Raw genomic sequence first — 26,621 nt, 5'->3', positions numbered from 1 at the left:
GTCTGTTTTAACCTTTGCTAAGGCTGATGCAGAAAATGAAGTAAATTCTCAACCTAAAAGGATTGCTACTAGAAGTTCCTTGCGAATGGCTGAAAGAACTTTTAAAGAATCAGGAATTCTCAAGGAGGATTTTACAAAAGTTGGCGTTCATCAACAAAAGGGTCTTAAATCACGTGGAAGAAAACAAAAAATGGAGAATATTGATTCTATAGGGACAAATTTTGAACCTAAGCGAGTGAAGCGAGATGCTACTAAACAATATCTCATCAGCAAGGCTCCAAAAGTTTTAATTGTACACTTAAAGAGATTTACACAAGATTTGCGGGGTCGTTTAAGCAAATTGAGTGGTCATGTTGCATTCCAAGACAAGCTTGATTTAAGCCGTTATCTGGATCCCAAGTAGGTCATCAAACTTTTAAAGCTACCAGAACTGATTTTCTTATTCTCTATTCATGTTTTCTATCTTGATAGATATCTATTTTCACTTTTGTGACTATATGCTCTTGGATTTACTGTGCTCCTATATTGTTTTTTAGTGCAAGATGTTCCTCTAAGTGGTCTTTAATTCTTGTGATATTTCTTTGCCTCCCAATGCAAGTATGTTTGTCAGCGACTTTATGATAGCATAAAAAGTGAAACACTTAAGATCTTATAATGGTTTTGGTTTTGGTGAAATAAAAATAGCCACATCGACTTGTGAATAAATGCATATGAACACACAGGATTTTAACATACCATGACAAAAGTCTAACGTAATGTAGTCAATATCATTGTTATCCTGCATCTTTTACATTTTTGAGTTACCATTCTCTTGTTTCAAATTATTTCAGGTTGCATTTGTGACACAGGGCTTATTAAGTACTTTGAATTCTTATACTGTTTACTCTTCAGCAACTAGCATTTTTGTACCATTGTCCCTGCCATGTTTGAGGTGGTGGTGTTCTAATTATATTATATTTCCTTCACAAAACTTGAGTTTGAGGCTTTGAGAGTCTTTTTTGTTTCCTATTTTGAATTTTCTATTCTTACAGTTTCCTTGTCTGCAGCAAAGAAATAACATTGGTCTTCTGTGAATGCGTGTTCATTCACTCCTTGTCAAGAAAACTTTTATGCATAAAATTTTATGCCCTTTTTGAAATTGTGTTACTAGGAGAACTTTTTTGTTATCTCTCAGCTCTTACTCAAACAAAGATTTTGCAGCACATATTAGTTCCATGGAGCTTCCTGATCTGGGGATACAGGAATAAGTTTAAGGGATGGGGGAGAGTTTGGTGATGTCAGGGGGGCTGTGGGAGGACAATGGTGGGGCAGAGGTGGAGGGATGATGCTGAAACATGTATAGTAGTTGAAAAAGTAGTTATAAAAAGATGTATAAGAATTACAAATGACACTGGGGGAAATTAGTAAAACTAAGAAACTACTAGACTTTGAAGTAAAGATTAACATTTCAATATTGAACATTTTAACATATTATATTCAAGATTACATTAGGATGATTACAAATGTTCAAAATAAAATAATAGGGAGTGAAGTGAGGGCTCTAATCATCCCCAAACTCTTCTTACTCCTCAACCTTCTTGTGTCTTGCTCTTTTGCCTTGCACTTGCAACTCTCACTCTCAACTTATTGTTGATTTGTTTTTGTAAGAGTTTGCACAGCAATGAAACAAAGATCTAGAGGCCAATGAATAGCATAAAGACAAGATAGATGATATAGACAAGAACAAACTGTATTCTCATCAATGATGTCAATGATGCCATAATGGACCAATTAGATTCAATTGATAAAGTACACTGTACGTGTGCCTGCTTATATAGGCAAGACAATAAGAAGCCATGATAGGGAGTGGATACCTTATCGCCCACAATAGGTGGAATCACATGTCCACTATTGGTGGATCATCCTCCATTTTGCAATGAAGTATGTGCAACACGTGGAGGATAATAATGTGATAAGTGCACTAAAGGTGGAGACAAATGCAAAGTGGAATGCGATACCTCTTATCACCATCTAAAGTGAAATTTCTCCTAAACCATGTGCAAATAAATGTGCAAACTCATATGCAAATTACTATACAATGCATTATCCTAAGCTGAAGTAAAGTGTAACTAGTGAATATATAATTACACCAACACCCCCCTTAACTGAAAATCAGGGGAATGCACTTAAACTCACAATACAAGATGGGTCTTGGCTACTAGGCGATGTACAATATGCACATGCAATGCAATCTCTCATAAAGTGTAGAAAGGGAGAAAACCACATAGGACAACTTTGTTCCAAAAAAGAGGCGATACAAACAAGGTGCATGAATGGATGACCCAAGACTCCCCAAGGGTTACATACATCATTTATATAAAATCAATTATCCCTCCAGGGGAATGATTGATGGAAACATCATAGCCGTAATGAAGAAGCTCTAATGTTGATGAAGTGTACTTGCAAAGAAAACATAATACAATGCCTACAAGCAACATGTCTCCCTTCAAGTAGAAACAAGTCCATCAATTGGTGAAAAAGATGATCCATGTTCAAATGAAATGATGAGGAAGGAAGTCTCCAAGTGTGCATCTCTGAAGATTGAATTGGAGTCTCCAAGCTTGAAGAATTCATCACATAAGCATGATCAAGATGAACCATGAAATGTGAAAAATCAAGTAAAAAAGCAAACTTATGAATGCCAATCTCCAAAGAAGGTGAAGAAGTATCTCCATCTGTGATGAGACAATCATCAAAGAGAAGAGGAACCTCCTCAAGGATGTCTCCCAAATTAACATGAGACTTAAAGCAAACACATCTGAAATGTTATCTAAGTAGTCATCCCGCATTGCAAAATTTGAAGCACGATGATCATACCACTCAAGAGTAGAACTCAAGTCCAAAGAAGCAGGAGGTGGATTAGTAGGAAGTTCAACACTTGTCTCAAGATCGCAACAACTCAAGTTTCTAAAGTTCTCCTTACATATATAATTCACCCTTGGTAGAAGGGTGGGAATATGAAGATCCATCACCAAAAGGTGAAATGGGCTACAAGTGAGATGCATGATCGACAACATTTTTAGCTATGACATCTCTAGTCTCTATGTCCCTAATGTAGACATAATCAGGAGTGAACTCAACTATTTTACCTTGTGCCCCATGTGTAATTTGATAAATAGAAAGGAGATCAATGGCCAAGGATGGTACACAAAGAACATCACTGACTATCCCCTCTCTTATGTCTATAAAACCTTTCCCACAAACCTCCATGTATGTGTTGTTACCTATTAATATATTAGGAGAATTACAAGGCTCAATTGAAGAAAACATATCCATAGAAGATGACATATGATGAGAGAGGCACATGAATTAAGAAGCCATTTCCCATGTTCAGGATGTGTAGTAACCATGAGTGCTTTACCTTCCCTTGATCCATGCTTTATGATGTAGATGGAGAAGTTGCCAAATGTGTTGGAGAAGAAATTGATGAAGGCAATTTGATATTTGATCTTTTGAAGAATGTGAGTGAGCTCATCAATCTTCTTTTTGTAACATTTATGCTTACCATGTCCTAGCTTTTTGCAATATGCACGTCACCTTCTTCCTTCTAGATGATTCTTCTCTTGAAGAGGTATTGGACTTAGGAGTATGTTGTGAAGGAGAATCCTTATCTTTCTCATGAGGCTTAGGATCCTTATGTTGCTTCTTTCCTTTCCATTGGAAGCCTTCAGATTAAAGTCATTTACAAGAAATGCATGAGGCTTTGGAGGCTTAAGTTGACCCATGTGTGTTAACTTTGCTTGTTCCCTTGTGAGTTGAGTTGCAAATTCATCAAGAGAAACAATTTTATATGCATTACCAAGAGCATCCATAGTAGCATAGATGTAAAAACAAAAATTGTATAGTTTAAAAAATCGCCAAAAAAACATTAAAATCGCGGTATCTCGCGAAACCCTCCTGCAGCCGAATAAAACGCAGTATATTTCAGTGCCGAAATACTACAAAAACCCGCGGCGATAACAAGGTGAAAAACTCGCGTGGAAATGAAAAAAGCACCCAAAAGAACGTTGAAAAGTTGTGCAGATTAGGGTTTTTCTAAACTTTATTAAAACGCGTTTTTTCAACACTTCCGCAGGCGTGTTTTCAGTAACGCTTTGTTTGTTGTAACGCGTTTTTCTTATAACACGTCTACAGGCATTGTTGGGGCGCTTTGTTTGCTGAGCGCCAACAGTGAAGACGGGGTGCCATTCAAAGTGAAGTAGCCATTCAAAGACGGGGTGCCATTCAAAGAAGGATTATCGCAGAACATGTGTGTTTGAAACTGAAAACACAAGGTGCCATTCATTTGCTGAAAACGTGTGTGTTTGAACCTGATTGTATTTGGCATTTGCTACAAGTTTCAGTCGGGGGCCAGAAAATCGACATTGACGACCAGGTAAGGGGTTTTTTTGTATTTTTTAAAAAAATATTGACAATAATTATTAATAAATATAAGACTGGTTAAAATATAATTACTATTTTATTATTATTAATTAATAAATTATAAATATTAAATACTAAATATTAAATATTAATAAGTTAATAACTGTTAAATTTTTAAAAAATTAGCAAATGCAAGATAAAATATTAAATCTAAATTTAAATATAGATATTTATTATTTATTATTTATTATTCAGTAACATACTAATAAATTAATAATTATTAGTAATAAGTCAAATTATCAGTAATAATTTAATATCTATTTTATATCATCTTTTTCATTTTTAATAACTATAAAATTATAAATAATAAATATATCACACCATTTGCCATTTTACCGTTTTAATTTTTTTCAGTTATTAAGAGTTTTATAAAATAATACAATATATAAATTAATCCTTAATATATTTTAATAGATCTATGATTTATCCCTATTAAATAGACCTCGTTCCAATTTATTTGATTAACTTATGCATTTTGGGAATTGCACCTGATTTTTGTTTTCTGGTTTCATTATTTAAATCTGATTTGTGCTTTCTAGATTCATACTATTTTAGAATTTGTTACAAATTATGTTTTATCTCAAGCTTATCTAATGTTTGATTTTTCATTCTTGTTCAGTGGACTTGTGTGTGTCACTGAAACAGGATGACTGGTGGTGGCAGATCAAAGGACCCTTTATGGAAACATGGTATCCTAGGAGAAAAGATAGGAGATGTCCAATGTATCCATTGCTTTAAATGGATGACTTCAGGTATAAGCCGATTGAAATATCATCTGGCAAAGATTCCATGCAATGATATCACACCATGTGAGACGTGTCCAGAAGAGGCTACAAGAGAGGCTATGACAAGCCTTCAAAAATATGCACAAAGTAAGGCAGCAAAAAAGAGGATATTTGAGGCCATGGCAGCCCCAATGGGATCTTTTAGTTCTACAGGATCACAAACAGGTGGAGAAAGTTCTTCTACTATTGGGCCTCGGATACGAGGATCGGGAAGTGTAAGTAGGTCTTTAACAGATTTTTGGGTTCCACATAACACTCCTGGGGCTCAACCCGGCTTACTAGGCACTGCATGGAACAAAGAGATGCATGAGAAGACAAAGGTGGCAATTATGAGATTTTGGGTCCGGAATGATCTTTCCTTCAATGCTTTATGCAGTCCATATTGGGATCAAGTGGTAACTTCTATTTCTTTGTCTGGTAAGGGGTTCAAGTCCCCAACTCCCTATGAGGTGAGTGGGCCATTGTTAGATGACGAAGTAAGAAACATTCATCAGCTTGTGGAAGAGCAAAGAAGAGTTTGGGAACAGAAATGTTGCACTATTATCTCTGATGGGTGGACTGATGGCAGGAATAGGACACTCATCAACTTTCTAGTTGCTTCAAGGGGGCAGTTGGTATTTCTAAAATCAATTGATGCCTATGATCAAGTGAAAAATGTAGAAAATTTGTGTAACATGTTGGATGAGGTGGTAATAGAAGTGGGAGTGGCTAATGTCATCTAGATTGTGACTGATAATGTAGCTACGTATGTGGCAGCCGGTAGACTTTTGGAGAGACATCCCACATTGTTTTGGAGCCCTTGTGCTGCCCATTGTCTCGACTTGCTTCTTGAGGATCTAGGGAAATTGAGCTGGGTGGAGAAGGTGGTTGAAGATGGAAGGAATATTGCGAAGTACATCTACAATCATACATGGGTCTTGAGTCTTATGAGAAAGCACACTAGTGGTAAGGATCTTGTACGAGCAAGGATCACACGCTTTGCTACTAATTTTCTAAATTTGCAAAGCATATCAGAGACATTGTTAGACCTTAGGCGCATGTTTCTTGATAAGAAATGGTTAGAGAGTCCTTATGCCAAGAAGCCTGAAGTAGAGAAGATTGTGAGGATTGTGTTTGATAGTAGCTTTGAAAAGCTAATGGAGGAGACCCTCAAAGTAAGTTTTCAAATCTTAATTGATGATTTAGAATTTAATTTTGAAATATTTTTGTTGGCTGATTTTGTATGTTTTATTATGTCCAGGTATCAGAGCTGTTGGTGAAGGTTCTACGAATTGTGGATGGGGATAAAAACCCCATGGGGTTTCTATATGAGGCTATAGATAGCGCAAAAGAGGCCGTTCAGTACTTGTATAGGTCAAATGAGACCAAGTATAGACCCATATGGAACATCATTGATCGTAGGTGGAACCGACAACTCCACCAACACATTCATGCAGTTGCCTACTACATGAACCCCAAGTACTATTTCTCCAACACTTTTAAAGTAGATGCAGAGGTTCAAATTGGCTTGGACACATGTATTTGAAGATTGGTTGTTGATACGGACCTTCGAGACATCATACTTGATGAGTTGTAGAGCTACAAGAGGGAAGAGGGGCCATTATTGTCTTCTCCTGATTGCAAGCGTAGGAGATACACTTTGCAGCCAGGTAAAAAAGAACTTGCGTTTACTTTTATCATACCATTTATTTCACTCGTGAAGTTTATTGGAAGTTTTACCGCATCATAAATGATTTTTTTAAACCTTGCAAATTTGTGGTGGGAAGATTATGGTGCCACAATGCCTAATCTTCGACAGGTTGCCATTCGAATTTTATCGCAGCCTTGTAGTGCTTCTGGTTGTGAGAGAAATTGGAGTACTTTTCAAAACATACACACAAAGAAATGTAATAGGTTGACTCAAAAACGCCTAAATGATTTGGTCTATGTGAAGTACAACCTTCTCTTGTGCGAGAAGAAGGTGAAAGGGCAAGTTTCATGTGCAGCACTAGACTTGGATGACATTGATCCATATTCAGCAGATTGGATTGCTCCTCTTGATGGTGAGGGTGCAGATGAGGATGTGGGTGAACCTTTATTGACAGATGAGCAATTAGCTGAGTTTGAGATGGAGGCAGATGACTGGGATGTAGATGTGGCAGCATGTGAGGTGGAACTTGAGCTTGGTCATCCATCAGAGGCTTTTGTGGAGTGTGAGGCACCTACTAGGGCACTTGTTGAGGATGTTGCTATGGCAACTACTTCAACACCACTCACCGAGCAGCAATGATCTTTTTTGAGTTTTACTCGTAGACGCAATTTATGATTGCTACTTTTAGTTTTCATTGATACTAAAACTTGAACTTAATATGTATTCAGAAGTTGTTATTTCAAACTTTCATGGAGTTTGATTGCTATATGTATTGAACTTATTTATATTTTGATGTTATACAGTTATACTTGTTTTTCGGTTTATGATTCTATTACTATGTTAATCTACTAAGTTTTAATTGCTATGAAATTATGAATTATTGTAAACTCATAACTTTGCTTCATATATGGTAGATATCTCAAATCATTATATGTTCACAGTTCTACAAATGTAGTGTGTATGTATGCATTTTTAAGAATATATTAAGAAATTTTATATTTTCAAATGTTCGATAAAAGTGCTGATTTATTGCCGAATACTTTGCCAAGTTTTTGCCGATTCCGATATTTTCACAATTTTTGGGTCAGCCGAGATATTGCCGATACCGAATTTTTAAACTATGAATTAGGACCTAGCTTTGAGAGAACAGAAAAATGAGTTGTTTATCCTCTTTAGTAAACCCCACAATTAGAAAGCTCCATTCTAAGATAATTGCGTTTAGAGAAGTCCTAGATATTGTCAAAATCACAAGGATTTGGACCTATTACTTCATTCTTGACCTTGAATTTCCTCATCTTATTTGGCTTACCAAAGAGACTTTCCAAAGTAGTCCAAATGTCACGAGGGTGTGTGCAAGATGCAACATGGTACAACAAATCAAGAGAAATAGATAATCTGAGTGTGCCAAGAGCTTTATCCCTTCGATGAAACCATTTTCTCTTTTCCTTTAGGACTTGCAAGTTGTAGATCATGATCAACAACAATTTTGTGCAAATCCACCTATAACAACAATTTCTCCATCAAAATTTTCCACTCATGATAGTTATATGAAGTTTGGAGTACAACTTTTGACATATTCATGATAAATCAAAGAGTACAATAGAACAACAAATCACTCCTTCAAATCACTGATGCAAAACACCAACAAGGGGACCAAGTATATTAAGTGCCAAAATTGGCCAAAAAAGGACCAAATCCTGGAAGTGCTATGTTCACTCACAATGACTATAATCTAATAGGAAATTATCAAAATAGATGACAAATTATGCATTTTCAAAAGAATAGCATCTTATAAGGAGTTCATATGAGCCTGTACGAAGCCTTGGAAGTTGTAGAAATTAGGATTGGGTAGGTACAATATTGAAAAACTGAGTGTTTTGACAAATATGTGTGCTAAAATTACAAAATAATACCACCGTTGGAAAGTTGACAATTTTCTACCCCAAATAAAAAACCTCTAAAAAAGGGGTTAAAATGAACAAGTAATGAACTTTCAAGGTTTAATTGCAAAATGAAAAAGCTCAATGGTGAAGGGGCACATAAACAAATAATGCATTGATTTTGATGGTCATACGAACGTCGCCAAAAAGACAGCTACCCTCGTTTTTTATGACCAAATGGTTGTCAAATTAAATGCCATAAACTAATGACACAAATTGAGGGTAATATGTGGCAAAAAATGATTCACCGATTTGTTGACGTGGCTTGTTGATGTGGTTGTCCGTATTGTATAGACTGGTGACCTGGCAGTAACAAGTATTGCAAACAACGTGTTTATGTGGTAGGAATCTGACGTGGGACAAGTGCTGGTAGAGATGCCACGTCTCAGGCAAGACTTGTCTGCGATTTGCTGATTGTAATCTGTGTGGTGCATTGGAAGAATGTTGAGTGTGGTCTGTAATTGTGCTGAGTGGCTATTAGAATTTGTGTTGTGTGGTTGTTGTAGTGCAATTTCCGTATGATGTCTTCTGACGAAGTAGTAGTAGCCATTGGTGGTGCGGTGACGACAATTCATGACAAACGGATCCACTTGGGACTTTAGTCACACTTTCAAGGGGAATTAGAATTTTGCTTTGTTTTTATATGCCAACACTTAGTAGTATTGCAACTGGCAGGTAGTAGTAAGGAATGATGTTGGTTGCAAATTTATGATGGTCGTTGCGTGAGATGTATTGATGTTGGTGGTTGTTTACACCTGTGGTTAATGCAATGCTGGGTTGATGTGTTGACTTTGTCAATTGTAGTGATGGTAGCAAATATTTGTTATGAATATTCTTTGCAATTATTGCGACGAATTCAACTACAAAGTCTGGCTAACATTTGTAGACCCAGAAAATACAAGGGTACAGGGTATTTTGAGAAAACAATTTTGTCTCTAATAGCCTAAATATTCTGTGAAAATAATTTAAAATGCAAAATTAGTTTTTTTTTAATGATTGTACTAGGTAGATTAGGTTGTATGACTTGTTTTGCTATTTTTTTTGCATCGGATTTGACTTTTTCCCAATATAGGCAAAATTAGTTAGAATTCACTGAAACAACCTCCCAGACGCAATGGTGAGCTCATATTTGACATAAGATGCTCTAGAAGGTCATTGGTTCTTAGATTTGCAGATGTTCCTCTAAACACACGAAAAACTCTTCAAATAGGCTACTCAGGGGCACTCCATGACTCTAATACCATGTAAGAATTGACACAACAATGAATCAAAGGTCTAGAGGCTAATGAATAACACAAAGACGAGAGATGATATACACAAGAACAAACTATATTCTCATCAATGATGCAGTAATGAACCAACTGGACTCAATTGATAAAATATAATTTACATATGCCAAGCAAGGCAATAAGAGACCATAATAGGGAGGAGTTAACTCCTTACCCACACGAGGTGGAATCATATGTCCACTAATGGTGGATCATCCTCCTTCATGCAATGATGTATGCAGAACATGTGGAAAATAATACTGTGATAAGTGCATTAAAGGTGGAGACAATATATAAAGTCGAATGTGATAAAGTTCCCGTTGCCACCTAAATTGGAATCTCTTCTATACCATTTGCAAACTTCTGGTGTCTCATATGCAAACTACTATACAATGCATTATCCTAGGTAAGCTCAAGTGTAATTAGTGAATATTTAATCGCACCAACAATTTTTACGAGTTGAAATGAGGATTCTAGTGTTTTAAAGGGCTTGTGGGGTTTAGGTGGGCCTATATGCTATTAGGGTTTGGCCCTTGGAATAGGGTCAAATTTTTTTTAGTTTTTATTTTTAAAATACCTTTTTGGCCATTTGATTATGGGAGACTTTTGGGTGTCACTACGATTGTTAGGAAATTTTTGCCCCAAGTTCCCTAATTCTCAGAAATGTTCGAAACATTGATATTGTATAAAGGTGAGACTACATTCGTCAAAAGGGTTTTCACGACACATCTTCCTTAAAGGGTTTTAGCTGAACATCTACCTCATCAAAATAAGAGAATAGTTCACCAAACCTAAACTAGGATTGCAAAAAGTTCAAGCCTTTGGAGCAACATCAAGTTGAAAGAAACCATTGATGTTATAATTAACTAATTATCTCCTATCGTTTTGATTTCATTTTAATTTAGTAACATGATTTATAATGATTAACCAATTTTGGTTAAATGATGCTTTATTTTACCATGCATACATTATTTTGATACTGGTGACTATCCCCATGTAGGGTGTGCTTTGGTTAGATTGCATGCCAAAGGAATATCTTTGGTGTAAAATTCATTCTAGAACTTCATGCTTGACTTGGCCCTGTCAATTGGTCTTAGCCACACCTAGAATTAGATATTGTAGTTTACCTAATTCAATTTTATCATTTATGCAATTTAAGCATGTAATAGTTCTCTTGGGGATTTGATTGTGAGTTATCATTATGAAGTCTTGATGATTTACCTCTAGAGCTCATCCCATTTGACAAAATGCTAGGTTAAACATTGGGATAGGAAGAGGAGGAATGTCGTAGTATGATCATGTTCACAAAACTTTTTAGAGCCAACATTTTTTAACAATAAAGACTTCAATTTAGAAAAATAAGTTATACAAATAAAAATGAATTTAAGTAACGACACTTTTTAAAAAAAAAAAAGTAAATAAAATTACTTTAAAGTGAAATAAAATATCTCTTAAGTAAATAAAATAACAACTATATATTTTATAAACATAAAAACTACTACTAATTAACATTTAAATATAGAATATTCAATATTTCTTTCAAAAGTAATTAAAATAATTTTGACATAGAATTTAAAATCTGCATTTATTTATATATATCATAGTTCAAATAAATATTAAAATATACTATTTGTATAAAAATAAAAGAATTTTTCAAGCAAAATTTAAAGTAGATAATTTTATTATTATTGAAGTATAGAAAATTAAAGAGAGCTTTAATAAGAAATAAATAATACACAACAAATTGTATGTCACAAATAAAATAAGATATAGCTTGTTTTGTTTATTCCAACCATCTATTTATGCCTCTGTTAAAATTAAAATTGATAATATTAATATTAATTTAACAATAAATAATAGAAGTCAAAGTAAGTAATATTTTAGTCATTGGAATAGCTAGAACTTAAAGACATGTAGTAAACAACAGATTTTCATTAAGTTCTCGAAAAGTATAGAACTATAAAATAGTTAAGTCAAAGTTAGATTTCTATATACGTAAATGTTCTTTTAATACTATAGAATTGATCCATTGGGACTCTTGTGGACTGATTGCCAAAAAGGCTATGTTCCCCCGAGTTTCTGATATGGGGATGGTAGCAGACGACGGGTTTCCGGGATGGAATTTTTTTTTGGTGATTTTGAGGACAGGGGGGGCGACGGCAAACGGGGACAACTATATATATATAGGGAAAATTTTAAAATATACATTGAAATTTGCAAATATACATGTCATTCATATGAAACTAAGCACAAAGCATGTCATTGAAACATTATAGAATGGTGAACTATAACATACAACATTTGAATGCCATCTAGGAAATAATATCCGATTTCAGTACTCAATTGTCAAAATGCATATCAATATTAGTGAACAATATCATAATGATAAACATGATAAATCTGAAAATCTAATTCTAAATATGCCTAAAGCTATACGCCTAAAGGCTAGAGGGCTGCCATAAAGTAATAAGTATCAATGTATCATAATCGTGTTCATGTTCAACATAAAAAACATAACATAGAAAAATGAAGCAGACTACTGCTGCTATTCTGTGTCTACCGCATTTGGAGGGGTGGGGCCCACTTTGGTGACCTAGTAAGGAGCCTTAAAATTATTTTTTAATATTCACTTTTTAATTTTTTTGCATTAAAAAAAAAAAAAATTTAAATTAAAAAAAAAAATTTCCGTTACAATTGGGGGACGTCTAGGTGTCCCCTTTCCATATCGGCCATCCCCCCTTTTTTTCCCAACTGTCCCTGAGTTTCGGGGACGTCCCCTAATAATTTGCATTTTTTGAGGAGGGCTGGGGGACATCCCATATTCGTCCCTCGTCCCCGAGACGTCCTCGTTTCCAAAACTCCTATTTTTAGGCCGAGTACGCATCCCTGGGGAACGTAGCAAAAAGGTAATAAAGGATCAACATAATACTGAATATGCAAGACAACTAAGTGGAGTGGGGTAGGCGAATTAGTTGTACACAAACTTTTAAACCTTGACACAATTATTTGATTCCACCACCTTAATTGCAAAAAGATGAAAACACGAAAACACAACAATCACCAAACACATGAAACACCAAATTTATGTGGAAAACCCTGTTAAGGAAAAAACCATGGAGAAGATTATTCTCAGATATATAAACACCTTGTGATATTGCTATTGGGATTTAACTATATGATTTTGAGTCAAACTCATTGACCCATGTTTCATGAGTAGTGACTCAACATGAATCCATCTCTCATGAGAATAAATGGAACAATTAGCACTCATTGGAACTAGGTGATGCTCACAGGGGTGATGATATAAACACTTGTTAGGGTGATAATAGTTAAGGTGACACTCGATCGATTGATTTGTAGATACCTTTGGCTGACCGCTTCTGACAACTAACACATGAATATCCACACTCTCCTCAAACACTCTTCAAAATATCATAAACATGTAGGAAGATAGATCCTCTTTCATACATCCTCTTCACATAGGTACACACTTGCATAGAACTCACACAAGTATACATGAATGCCGCACATACACTCTATACCACAATGATTTAACCTTTATTTATGCCAATCTTTATTTACAAAGTCTCCCACTATCCGCCAAGCAAGTAGCTGAAAACAATTTGAATAAGGTTGTTACTAGACATTCACACGATGGGGAGGAATTTGAAGTGTACTACAACACTTCATAGTTGGGGCTAAAAATATCACCATGCACATTATATTCCATTTGGCATACACAAAATAATAGAAGTCCAAATACTCGATGTTGGCTAAACCTAAAGTAGAAACACCATCAAATTTAGTCTTTGAAGCCAAAAATCTAGTGCCATCTGAAATGAATGAAGCTAAGGACATTAATAACTCATTTCCTTAAGTGCACCATAAAACATTGTCATGTGGAGAAATGCAAAGCATGTATTTCATGTTCAAACCGTTGTCAATCACAAAAATAATAGACAAATGCCAATTCCACCGTACTTTGTTCCAAACCATAGAATCATGAAATAAACATCCTCCAATAGTCTTCATTATTATATCAAAATCTCAACAACAATTTCTTAACATATAGAGTATGCGGAGCAATATATTCAGTAATAGAGAGAATAGGCACTAGTAACAATAGTAGCAATTTGACATCAATGACAATCATACTAACTCCTTAAATACTCAAACAACTCCTTTTTCTTAATTCTGCAGCAATCTCCCCCTTTATTGTTGATGGCAACATACCAACGATAAAATGCAATTTGTTTTACCATACCGAATGGAGAAAAATTCTCCCCCTTTTCCAAAGATGCAAACAAGTCACTCATTTTGCTTAACTCCCGTTGACATATACAAATCAACTCACAACAATAGATGGCTCCCCTTAGGAGGAAGCCAACAACATTAGTCCAAACTGAAAGTTTTAAGGACACTCTCTGGACTAATGCACATCTAACATGCATTTAGTTCTGATAAGGAGTGGTAAATACCCCTAATTTGCCCTCGACATACTGAAAAGTATCCGTGGGCAATGTGTTGGTAAAGATCTCAGTGATTTTTTCCTTTGTAGGCACATAGGAAAGCTTCACCTCATTCTTCAAAATCTTTTCTCAGCAAGTGATACCAAATTGAAATGTGTTTTGTCCTTGAATGCAGTACCAAATTCTTTGAAATGTTTATAGCATTGGTATTGTCACATAAGATAGAAATAAGTTTATCAAACATTATTCCAATTTCTTTCAAAGTTTGTTTCATTTACAATATTTGAGGGCAACATGGAGCAATGACAATATATTCAGCTTCGACAGTAGATAGATGTAGAAGTTGATGAAAGCCAACTTCACAATGCGCCAAGATCACCTGCATGCAAATAACCTGCCGAAGAGAAATCGAAGAAGGAACAAGAGCTTGAAGCAACAAAGAGAAATTATATTGCAACAATGAGAAACAAAATTGCTATGTGAATGATGTGAATTTACAATGAGAGAGCACGAATATAAAGGCCTCAAGGAAGCTTGTAGAACCAGCTGGAAAGTGCTAGAAGATAAGGTTGACAACTAAGCATACGTCCACAAAAGGTGGGATATCCTCGATCAATGTGAGAGGATAAGTAAACTCCCGTGTTGTCAACAACTCTTAGACTACAAATAAATAAATGCATTTAACCTAAGTAAACTTAAGTAAAAGAATAAATAATTAATAAATAATTATTTACTCTAACACCCCCCCTTAAGTGCAACTTAGGGAAATGCACTTAAGCTCATAAAAACTAAGATGAAATGCAGAATGGGTCCTGGCAATGAGGTCATGTTAGGTACCCGTGTACAATGCAAAGAAATGCAACCTCTAAAAATGGGGAAAGAGGGAAAACCCTCCCCCAAAAAAAGGTAAGTACAAACATGCTGAAAAAATGAAGGAAGGAAGGCTTCAACAAGACCCCCCAAGGACAATTTCCACCGGAAATGTTTCAAGAGACTCAAAACCATAAGTACAACCAGCCCAAGAAAAGACGCCAAAGCCCCCCCAGAATAATGGAGCCCTTGGAGAAAGAATCAAACCAATGAAACTCCAATGCGGAGTAAACAAGGGAACAAAACAAGGGAACCCCTGAATGAGAGGGAAAATTGGAAGGCCTAGTTGATGCTCAAAGGAGAAAATATGAGGATCCTGAAAGGGAATCCCCAAGGCAGGTGTGATGAAACTGTCATGAATGTCCACTGTAGAATCCGCAACAGGTGCACTTGGAGGTTCGATGAATGGAGCTGGAGGATCAGGCAGAGCAGAAGAAGAATCCTGCTGAAGAGAAAAGACCTCAACTGGATGTGGTGTGGTAGTCAAAACAGGGATCTCAGGAACAATACAAAGGTTCAAGTATCCTGACTGCACCACATGTCTAAGCTAAGAGGGAGTGTTGATGTTTGATAGCTTCAGTCAGATAAACCTATTCTATGTGTTCTTTATATTTGAGATATAAGGTTATTATATATATATATATATATATATATATCTATATATATATATATATATATATATATATAATTTTTTTTATTATATTAATTATCTCATTAATGAATAGACATGTCTTATGAAGGGACATGTCTATTCATGGCCTATTCTCTCTATATATATATTCTAAGAGGATGTTGCATTTGGAACACACATACCAAATACATGGCAGTGCTTATTACATTTGCAATGGTCCTCGGAAAACTAACAACTCTCTGTCTATTATGGCCCCTCCTATTATTTTGACTTACTCTTTATGTCTCATGGATCTTTATCTCTCACTTTCACTCTCTCTATGTCTGCTTCATGTGTCACCCTCATTGCATTACCTCTCTCACTCACACATGTCCTCTCCTCTCTCTCTCTCTCTCTCTCTCTCACACACACACACACACACACACACACACACACTCACACACACTCTCACGTACACGCACCCCACCCGCCACCGCACCTAGACCTTTTAATTTTAGCTTTAAAGGTTTTACTTAGCGTATAAAGTTTGACTTGATTTCTAAAGTTTGTCCACATATATACAAAGTTCAACATTATTTCTAAAACTTGATATAATATCTAACTTTTTTGTCAAAGTTTTCAAATTTGTTCTAATCTCAATGGTTTTTTTTTTTTTTGGGTCAGTAATAGAATAGTTTATTGATCTTAACGGGTTAAGTCCTGGCTCTAAACAGGGATGGCTACAATCGAGAGAACCACCTCTTCAAATGCAGAAACAAACCATAAAGATTCATAAACAGCTTAACATTAGAAAAAACTAAACCAGTGCCATTATAGCCATCATATTAAATTCTTATCTCCACCCTTTTTCTGAGAGCGGAGAACCATATCAAAAGACTTCTTTCTTTTCCCTCTCTTACCCTTCACAGTCTCCCAACCACCTTCTACCTTTGCTGCCTCCTCTTACCAAGTTAATTTTTCTTCCATCAAACTACATCCTTCACCTAGACAACTCTTACCATATTGCTGCAAACTATCATTTGAATGATCATCCACCCTATCTTGGGTTCCTACAGTTCTTTTCTTTTCTCTGCCCTCTTGAGTAGCAGCAACCTTACTACCATTCCCCTCTATTACAGGATCAGCAATCTTACTACCATTCCCCTTCACTTCAGGATCGACAGCTTTATCTTTAGCACCATTTGAAACTGTACGAGTGCCCTCCGGTAGCCAGGAAGCATCACCATGCACTACTTGTGAATAACTCTTCTGCTGCTTCCCTTTCTTGTCCACCATATAATGATGGTTCCCAACATCTTTCGACCAAGATGTTTTAATCTGTTGCTGTTTGGAACATTGGACTGCCCTATGCCCAATCTAAAAGCACCTCCTACATCTAAAAGGAACCCCTTCGTATGCCAAACGTTGGTACAACACCCCTTTGCAGTTTTGAGTGAAATTCCTGCCGGAAGACCATCTGAGACATCCATCTCGACCTATATACGGGCATAGGTAGATTGGAGGGGATTTGAGGAACCATCATTAATCATTAAAAATATACCCAAAGACTCACCTATAACTTCAAGACACAAATCAAACCTAAAATGTAAAGGCAAATTCGGAAGTCTCACCCATAGTGGAACCATGTTGAAAGTCTCCATGGCTGGGCAAAAAGGATGCCAAGGTTTCAGCATCAATGGATACTTTTGCTCTCAACTCCACATGTTGTCACACAAAACCTTTGTTCTGTTCTATACATTTTCGAACACCACAATAAAGAAACCTTTAACACACGGGTAAATCTGAACATATCCATCCAACATGGGCTCCCGATTTTCTGAAATCCACGTGTGGAGCTCGCTAAGACTTGGCCATTCTAAAATGCCTTATCAATCCTAGTTCAACAAAAACATCAACATTGTGATTTACCTCTTCCTCCACATCATCCCTTATGTCTACTGTTAGGGACTTATCTATCTGGGGATTGATTAGATCCCCCAGGTCATCATTCTGCTTGCTTTGCTGCTTTGGAGCCCTAAAGTCCACTTGAGTTTCTGCACACCGCCCGGCTCTTTCTGAACGGACCTCTCTGCACTAATCAATCCATGGCTTTGTGGCTGCAGCCCCTTCTTGTGTCATGCTTGCTCCATCTGGATCCCATTGAAGTGGGATAATTGCAGGACTAACTTACCCGAAAGTGGCAAAACCCCCCACCCACAACCCCCTCTTTTGCTGATGCTTTCCATAAATCAACTCGGCTCTCCTATCTTCCTTTGTTTCTTCGTTTGCACAACACCATCACGGGTTTGCTGCAAAGGGGAAACCTTTGGACCCTCCAACTAAAGGCTCATTGCCTTGAAATGTGAGGCACCTCTCGTGTCTAACACCCTGCATCCCACCATCAAGTCGAACGACACCATTACCACCATGAGCCTGCTAAAACGATGAAACCCTAATCGCAGGTTGTGCAACCATCATGTTGGAAGGATAATTCTCAATAGTTTATTATTATAGTCTAACTGCATTATTTAATTACATTATCAAAGTTTAATTATATTAATCGACTTCAACTTTAATTTAACTATTTAACTTTAATTCAATTATTTGAAAATAATTAAATATCTAATTAAACATAGAAAACATAAAATTGAAAATTTTATTCAGTGAATTACAATTTAAGCCATGTCTATAATTAACTTAAAATAGTATATAAATTTGAAAAAATATAGTGTACTCAAATATACATTCTAAAAGATCTTATGTGCAAAGATTTTGGAAATAAAATTGTATATTTTTTTCAATTTATAAGGTAAAAATTAAAAAAATATGATTTTATCAAAACTAATAGACAATTCTATCCCCAAAAAATACTCTGCAGAAACTCGACATTTAACACTTTATAAAAAATATTTTGAACTTTAATTTTTTTTAATATTAATTTTAAAAAAAGCCATAACATGACAAATTTTTCTCATACTTAATTAAACTTTGAAATAATAAACTATATTTGTACCTCAAATCTATGAATTTATTATTGTAGAACAAAATCCCAATGTAAACCACACTTAGAATTGAAGATGATTTTTGTAACGCATGTGTTTGATTTCAGGGCAAAGTTTGCAATGAGGTTCTTGTGCAAAAGTTTATGATTTGTCATGGGCGATGTGTCTTTTCCGTAATCCAGCCCTCCTTGTATTGCCTTCCTTTCATATGAAAAACTGTCTGTAGTAACGTATGGTGAAATCCTCATATTCCTTTAAATCTGATGAGCATGGAAATAAAAATCTACTTTTAGGCTGTCAAGATTCTTTCCAGTAGAAAATTGATCAATTGGCCTAGAAGATTGGACAAATGAAGAAGCTTGTATTGCTCATTTTCTCATCTACTTTCACCGATTGATCCAGTTCAGCAATGGTGACCTTTTGCCGTAGTGCTGCGATTTGGAAGGCTTCATGTCATTCATATGACATTTAATTCAGCCCCTCAACAAGTGCTTCAAGATTATCTTTTTCGTTATTTCACTGTCTTGTAAATTCTTTGCATTTCTCTTTTGTGACTGATAAGAAAAAGTTTGTTGCTTCTCAGTAATATATTTTACGGAAACAATAGGAGTGTCTAAATTAATCAAGAAAGAAGAGGTGTATTTACCTTGTTATTGGCATTAACAGCCTCTGCTTCTGCTTTCATATGTTTGGCGGTCTCCTTTTGTGCTTCCTCATTTGCATTCTTGCTCGATTCCAATGCCTTTATGAGATATTCTACCAAGCCTTCTATTTCCCATACCAATATTTCATATTTCCAATTCCTAATTTCATTGCAGAAACAAATTTTGAAATACATTTCAACCTTTTAACATTCTGACTTGTGCCATTAAGAATTAGGCGAAACATTTAAAGTTTCTACAAATTCTTCTTAAACAAACTGATATAAAACCTTTCTAGTGCTGGAGTTGAACTTGATCAATTAAGGATGATATATTAGTCCTTCTCACTGAGATACCAATTCTGCAATAATGTATATATCCTGCTATGAATTTGAATGAGGCAAAGGATGCTAAAGGAGCAGACTTCTTTCTATTGTGTGCCCTTTATCCACATCCCTATCTCATATATATAGGGCACCCAAGAGTCATGTCTTAAGAAAGGACATAACTCTTCCTAGGTCGGCCCCATAAACCAAATGATAAATAAGCCCAGATTGGCATCTCATCTTTAAATAGATTTAGTTAGTAAATTTACCAAGACTAAAAATGATAATTAGAACAATAACAAATGCTCTTAAAGGGACACCAATTAGGTAAGTATCATAAAGTATTTAAATAGGTTAGATCCATACAAAGGATATTAATGCATTGCTAGATCCATAGGATCAGCAGTCCAGACCAAAGTAACGAGAATCAGAATTGGCAAGGCCGAATTGAATCGTAAATCGGCCATGAATCGGCTATGAATCGGCAAATTAAAAAAAATCCTTTAAATTTAGAGATTTTAACAATTTAAAACTTATTTCATGCACCTTTTATTGAATATAACTTAAACACACTATAACATCATCAAATAGAAGTTGAAACTGTACATAAACATGGAACATAAATGATAAATCCATCACATATGTAACTATGTTACATGTAAAATGTAAATTGTAGGCTAGTTGAAGTAAATAAAAATCATATAATCATAATGATTCAAATGATAGAATGTATGTAAGATGAAGATCCATAAGAGATCAAAACATAAATGTATGTAAGAATCTAAGATGAAGATCCATGAAACGTATGTCTATCAGTATCAATATCTGTAAACAAAATTAAAAAAAAAGGCTCCAGCTCAAGCCTCATCATCATCCTCAAGCTTGGTCACAATCTCAGCCTTAGCCTCTGAGTATCCAGTCTGTCTACTAGAAAGATGTCTAAGGTAGGTCCTAGAGGACCGCCAAGCCATATCCCCAACATGTAAGATGGGCTCACGAACAACATCGCTACGGCCTGTGTCTGTGTGTGTGCATGTGCGTCTACCAGTGTCTGAACGTGCTCTAGTTGCCTCCTCTACCGTGGCCACAACCTCAGCCTCTATATCCACCTAATCAACCCACTCACGGTCTTCCTCAGTGACGACTGAATCCACAGCCTCAGTGAGCCACTTTGATTTTGGATCAATCTCCACCAGAATGATCAGAGAGGAGTCAGCGCCCAAAATCTGTCTAATCCTAAGACAAAGGTTATAATGAACAAAGACAAGATCATTCAACCTCTGCACAGTCAACCTATTTCTCCTCTTCGAGTGGATGTGCTCGAACATGGACCAACTGTGCTCACATCCAGAAGCGTTGCTTGGCTGACTCAGAATACGGATGGCAATTTTTTAAAGTTTTGCGGTTGTGGGCCCAAACATTTGCCACCATCTATCTGAAATAAGGGAAAAAAAAACAATTAGCCTCATTTACAACTTTAAAATTACATAATCAACAATTAAAATTTAAAATGCACAACTTATAAGTCATAAACTTTAGATTCATGAATATATTATTTAATTTTTACCTAGCTGTATTGTTGTCCGAGCATCTATGGCCATCCTGCCAGAGAAAAGTGGCCCTTCTTTATTATTGAATTTGTCGAGCTCAATGATTGCAGTTGTGCTATCTTCATCACTACTCAACCTCTGGATCACTGTATGTAAGCCGGTGAGAACCTCCTCATCCGTCTTAAGTTAGGACGGAAATGAAATGTCGGATTCAAAAAGTAAGCTACTGCATGGATGGGTCGGTAGAGCTGATTCTGCCATCTCCTATCAATGATATCCCAAATAGGGGCATACTTCTCCTGCACTCATGCATATTGGACTCTAATGGTCTCCTTGGCCCTATCTATGCCCTCATATATGTAGCCCATAGAGGGCTTCTCCCCATTAGCAGTTCGTAGGAGAGATACAAGGGGCTCAGTGACATGCATATTGTTACCCAGACATTTTACAGAGAGTTTTAATTATATTAATTAATTAGAAAGAGACAGATTAGTTCTCAAGAAAAATTAAACTTTCTCTCCCCATACTTTTCCCTCTCCACATACTAAAACTTTTAGAGAGAAGTACAGGGTTTGAGTTAGATTTTCACTCTCCTTTTCACAATCCTCTCTCTCCACGTACTTTTCTCTCTCCACGTACTCCAACTTTTAGAGAGAAGTACGGGTTTTGGTTTTGGGTTTGGGTTTTCACTCTCTCTCTTCCAATTTTTCTCTCTCCCCATACTCCAACTTTTTAACCTAATTCTAACCCGAACCTCCCAACCCAAACTTCAACTTGAACATAACTGTTGATTGGAGATAAAGTTCACAAATGTTTGGAATAATTCAGGTATGCTGTTTCATTGGAGGCCAGTTTGAAGAAACCCCAAAATTGTAAGAGCCCAAACTCTTGTATTTTCAAGAAAATGAAATGGCAGTTATAATATCCGTGCAAACGAGGATGAGGATGCAATCTACAATGGAGTGAAATTATTAATATCATTAACAATGGAAGGTGGTGGCTTCTTGAATGAAAGAAAATAATTCACATCAAAGTTGTCTCGTGAGTTACCAGAATACGTGTGTAGGTTTTAAAAGTAACATTGCCATCCTATTGATGTCTTTGCCGCAGAGAAACTACATGGTCTCAATAAGGACAATACACCATATTATATGTGAACAGGTTCAATTGAAAGTTGGCAATCATAGAAAAGCTTGTGGAATCACTACCCCAAAAATGTAAGATTGTTTCTATTGGCAACTCAAATAACAGCAAGGTAGTATGCCAACATTCTATCTATTGTTCGTAGTGAAGAGCAACCGATCCAAAATAGCACAGCTGAAGTGAGAACCATACAAGGATAAAGCCGCAAACAAGGAAAGTTAGGAGCAGAGGAAGCTTCCAAATGTTTGAGAAAATGTTCTCATTCATCCTGCATGCAGTAAGGAGGGAATACTGACGCTTAGCGTGGGTGTATCTCACATATATACTCGTAGATGGTGTTGAGATACAACAAACACGATAATGGTTTGAAGAATACATTAACAAGCCACAGATGGAGAGTGGAGCTTTTACGTAATTCTCACTACGTCTGAAATATTTGCCAAAGCCTTAAGCTACGATGCAGCTTCAAACAAAGGTGCTTCTTGCTAATAATTTGAAAGAATCACCTGCAGACTTGGAGATAGCTTGACCAGCGAAGGAGCCTTTGATCACATTGCACCTTTGTCTGAGATGAGAGAAGAGCTGTGTTTAAAACATGCTTCAATTTAATGTGTGGTGACAACAGAAGTCAGTAATCTTCCCATTCTTCATCGCTGTCACTCCGAGCTAATATAACCATTTCAATCTTTTGCTCTCCCAGATAGAATTACAGCCGCACATATGAATGATTTGATTCATAATTTGTAAGAGGGCAATGCGTAGATAGTTGTTTGAACATTGATCATATTCTTATATTATTCAGAAAAGCCGGCTGGAGAGTCAATCTCAATACATCTCAATGTGAAGCTCTGAGATGTGTCTAACTGTTTGACGAAATGCCAAGTCTAGGGACATCTACATTCATCAAACAGAGCTACTGAATTGTTTGACCAAATACCTCTATCGCATATAAGACGGGTGCATTGTCTAGAAAAAGTGAAACAAATGGCATTGATAATGGATTGAAAAACATCTCGTGAACACTCAAGGCAATGATGAAGGCATATTTTTGGCAATACAAGCATCTATCTGAGTATAAGAGATGGAGAGGTCAGATGGAAATGCATACTGGGAAAATCTGAAATAGTCTATAGCCGGCAAAAGTCCAATGGAAATATAAATGCATGTAAACTATTCGACAAAATGCCAAGTCAAAGGTGTGCTCATATTGTTTGAAGAAATGCCTTTGCTGCATCTAAAAGTTGGATTCTCAAAGTGAAGTAAAGATTTTGGTGAAGTTTTATAATTGAAGAAGATTTAACATCAAGTTTGATATAAAGGAAAGTGGCTATTGACTCCACACTATTGCCAGGATAGCCCTTGACAGGTGACAATATGAGGTATCAATTTCAAGGTAAAGAACCTCCTGTAATACTGAAAAGCACGCTTCCCGAAATATCTGACACAAAGATGGGGCATTTAGAAGTTGCATACTTCTAGAAAATGATGAGCAAAGAAGATAAATCACCCCTAGCACATCGAATGCTGGAAAGCGGTCTAGCCCATGTAGGAGTACATCCGCTCGCAGTTCAATGTGTGGAATTGGAAGGCAAACTTGACTGAGTTGCTGGCAGCACCTACAGATCATGGAACGAGTTCAGGGAATCAAAAGTTAGAAGTATTTTTGTCTAAAGTTGTCTTAGAATTTTATTGATGTATTTTGTAAAAAGATCAACTTTAGAATTAACTCTAGTTGGGTTTTTCTAACTGTAGTTAAGCTTTAAGGGTTAGAGTTGGTTATGAACCATCTTCAAGTAGTCCAAACTCAACTTTTTGGGTGGTTACGAACCCAAAAAGTTTGTTGTTCTAGATTGGCTATAAATTGCTGGAAATCATTGTAATATGGGACTTTTGGGACTTGGATACAGGGAACACTTATGCTCTGATAACAAAGCAATTTTTGGAAGCTGCGTACAATTGTTGTTTTTGTGTAATCAGTTATTTCTTTCTTTCTTGGTGCAAGAAATAAAAGGAAGTACATTTGGTGTTCTCTCTCCAGGGGTCTGAATTGTTGAGGTGTTGATTCATTTATGAGTATTTTTCATGGTATGGTGTGAGTATTCATGAATGGTTAAATTAGCATCGTGTTGGTGAAAGTTCTCAAGCGTAGTCCTTGATTGCTCTCATTAATAGTTTACATCATTTTTATGAAAACGTTGAAGGTGTGTGGTGCATTCATTGTCAATGGTTTTCATTTTTTTTTATTTTCTAAGTTTTATTCATCTTTATTGAAAAATCCAAAATTTCATCTTATGAGGGAGCTGCCCCTCTAAACGCAGAGGAAGGCCGGATATCAAGGGCCTATCCAACTGTTGTGAACAGTTTGCCACATACACCCTGTTGGGCATATTCTACTGTGACAAATCTGTTTACCAACACATATAAAGTAAAATGAAAATTTGAGTCAAAACTTAAATGTAAAATAATATTACTTAAAGTAAAACTAAATCATTAAACAATTAAATACTAAATAGTAAACTGTAAAATACTAAATGTTAAATTGCAATAAATTTACTTAAGGATTTCTTTAGTAGGTTTTCAAAAACTATCATCATCAAATATGCAATTCGCCACATCTACCCCTGTAGTGATTGTAGCATAGGAAGATGAAATCCACTCCCACCCAACAAACACGCTCCTCAAATCGTCCCTTAATGTCAACAAGGACTGCAATGTGATGAAATTTGAGGCAACCTCGTGATACCTAGACGAGCTAACTCCTTGCCTCCTATGTACTTCCTCTTTGTGCTAAGGACAAATGAATGATTATAAATAAACTTGCATATATTTTTTGCCCTTTCGACACATGATTTGACCCACTCAAGCTTGCCAATTTCCTCCAACATGAGGTCAATGCAGTGTGCCACACAAGGGGACCAAAATATGGTGGGGTGCCTCTCCATCAAAAGTTTACCTACAACAATTTTAAGTTAATTAGAAATTCAAACATGTTAGAACTTAGGGAACTTAGAATTAGAAAAAGTTCAAAATTCAAATAAATTTATTTTCAAAACTTGAAAAGTTAAAAGTTTACCTGCAACAACATAACTTGTTGCATTATCCGTCACCACCTGCACCATATGTTGTTCCCCCACCTCTGCTATGACTTCCTCAATAACCTCACATAAGTATGTGGCATTTTTTATATGAGTGGAAGCATCAATGGATTTGATAAACATGGCATATCCTACAAAACAACGAATTATAATGGATCATCAACAAATCAAAATTTGAAATATTCAATCACGATCCACAATTATGTATGTAGGAAAGTAGAATGATCAATCACCTCCACAGAATACAAGAAAATTGAGCAGTGTTCTATTCCTCCTATTTGTCCAATCATCAGTCATGATGGTGCAACCCTTTTTGGTCCGCTCCTTTCGGTTCTCCTCAAGCTCAACTCTCATATCCTCTACCATATCATCCAAGAGGTATCCACTTAACTCAGCCTCAGTTGGGGCTTTACCTCGGACCACAAATAGCAACTGCATCTATCATGTTTTGCCAATAAAGAGCCCTATCACAAATAGATTTATAATTAGAAATTTAGATGTCAAATCATTATGTAAGCTTGTAAAGCGAATCTATGATTAATCAATGAATCATAAAACAAGTAGATATAATTAAAATTTTACTTTTAAGTTTAACCTTAAAGAAAACAAAGAAAAAAGAATCAATTACCTGGTTGCAACAAATGGAATGTTGCAAAAGTACCAAAATTTGCAAATCTTTTTTCTGGCAGCATCATGAATCTCCTTGTTCAAACCCATGCTGTCAAGTGTGGGTTGTGAGCCAGGAGTAGTGTGGGGCACAAAGTAACTATCCATTCTGTTTTTCCGCACTTTAGGCCACAATAGGTTGGAGTTGGACTCAGTCTTAGTATA

At 36.0% G+C, this 26,621-nt stretch overlaps 1 protein-coding gene across 3 annotated transcripts in view; it reads left to right on the top strand.

Moving 5' to 3' along the window:
- The window catches only part of LOC149559048 (ubiquitin carboxyl-terminal hydrolase 2-like), a 72,563-nt gene that overhangs the window by 24,534 nt on the left and 21,408 nt on the right, over positions 1-26,621 (top strand). For 2 of the 3 annotated variants that reach the window (XM_089833005.1, XM_089833004.1), the window contains exon 3: positions 33-399. In XM_089833005.1, coding sequence (XP_089689131.1) covers positions 33-399 — 367 coding nt within the window. Of the gene's footprint in view, positions 1-22; positions 400-26,621 lie in introns of all 3 variants that reach the window. The other variant, XR_016365106.1, reaches the window with a different exon arrangement.

Source organism: Cupressus sempervirens, chromosome 5 (genome assembly GCF_028749045.1).
Source record: "Cupressus sempervirens isolate cs-2001-9-10 chromosome 5, ASM2874904v1, whole genome shotgun sequence".
NCBI lineage: Eukaryota > Viridiplantae > Streptophyta > Pinopsida > Cupressales > Cupressaceae > Cupressus > Cupressus sempervirens.
Note: the sequence above shows the minus strand (reverse complement) of the source record. Positions and strands in the feature narration are given on the sequence as shown.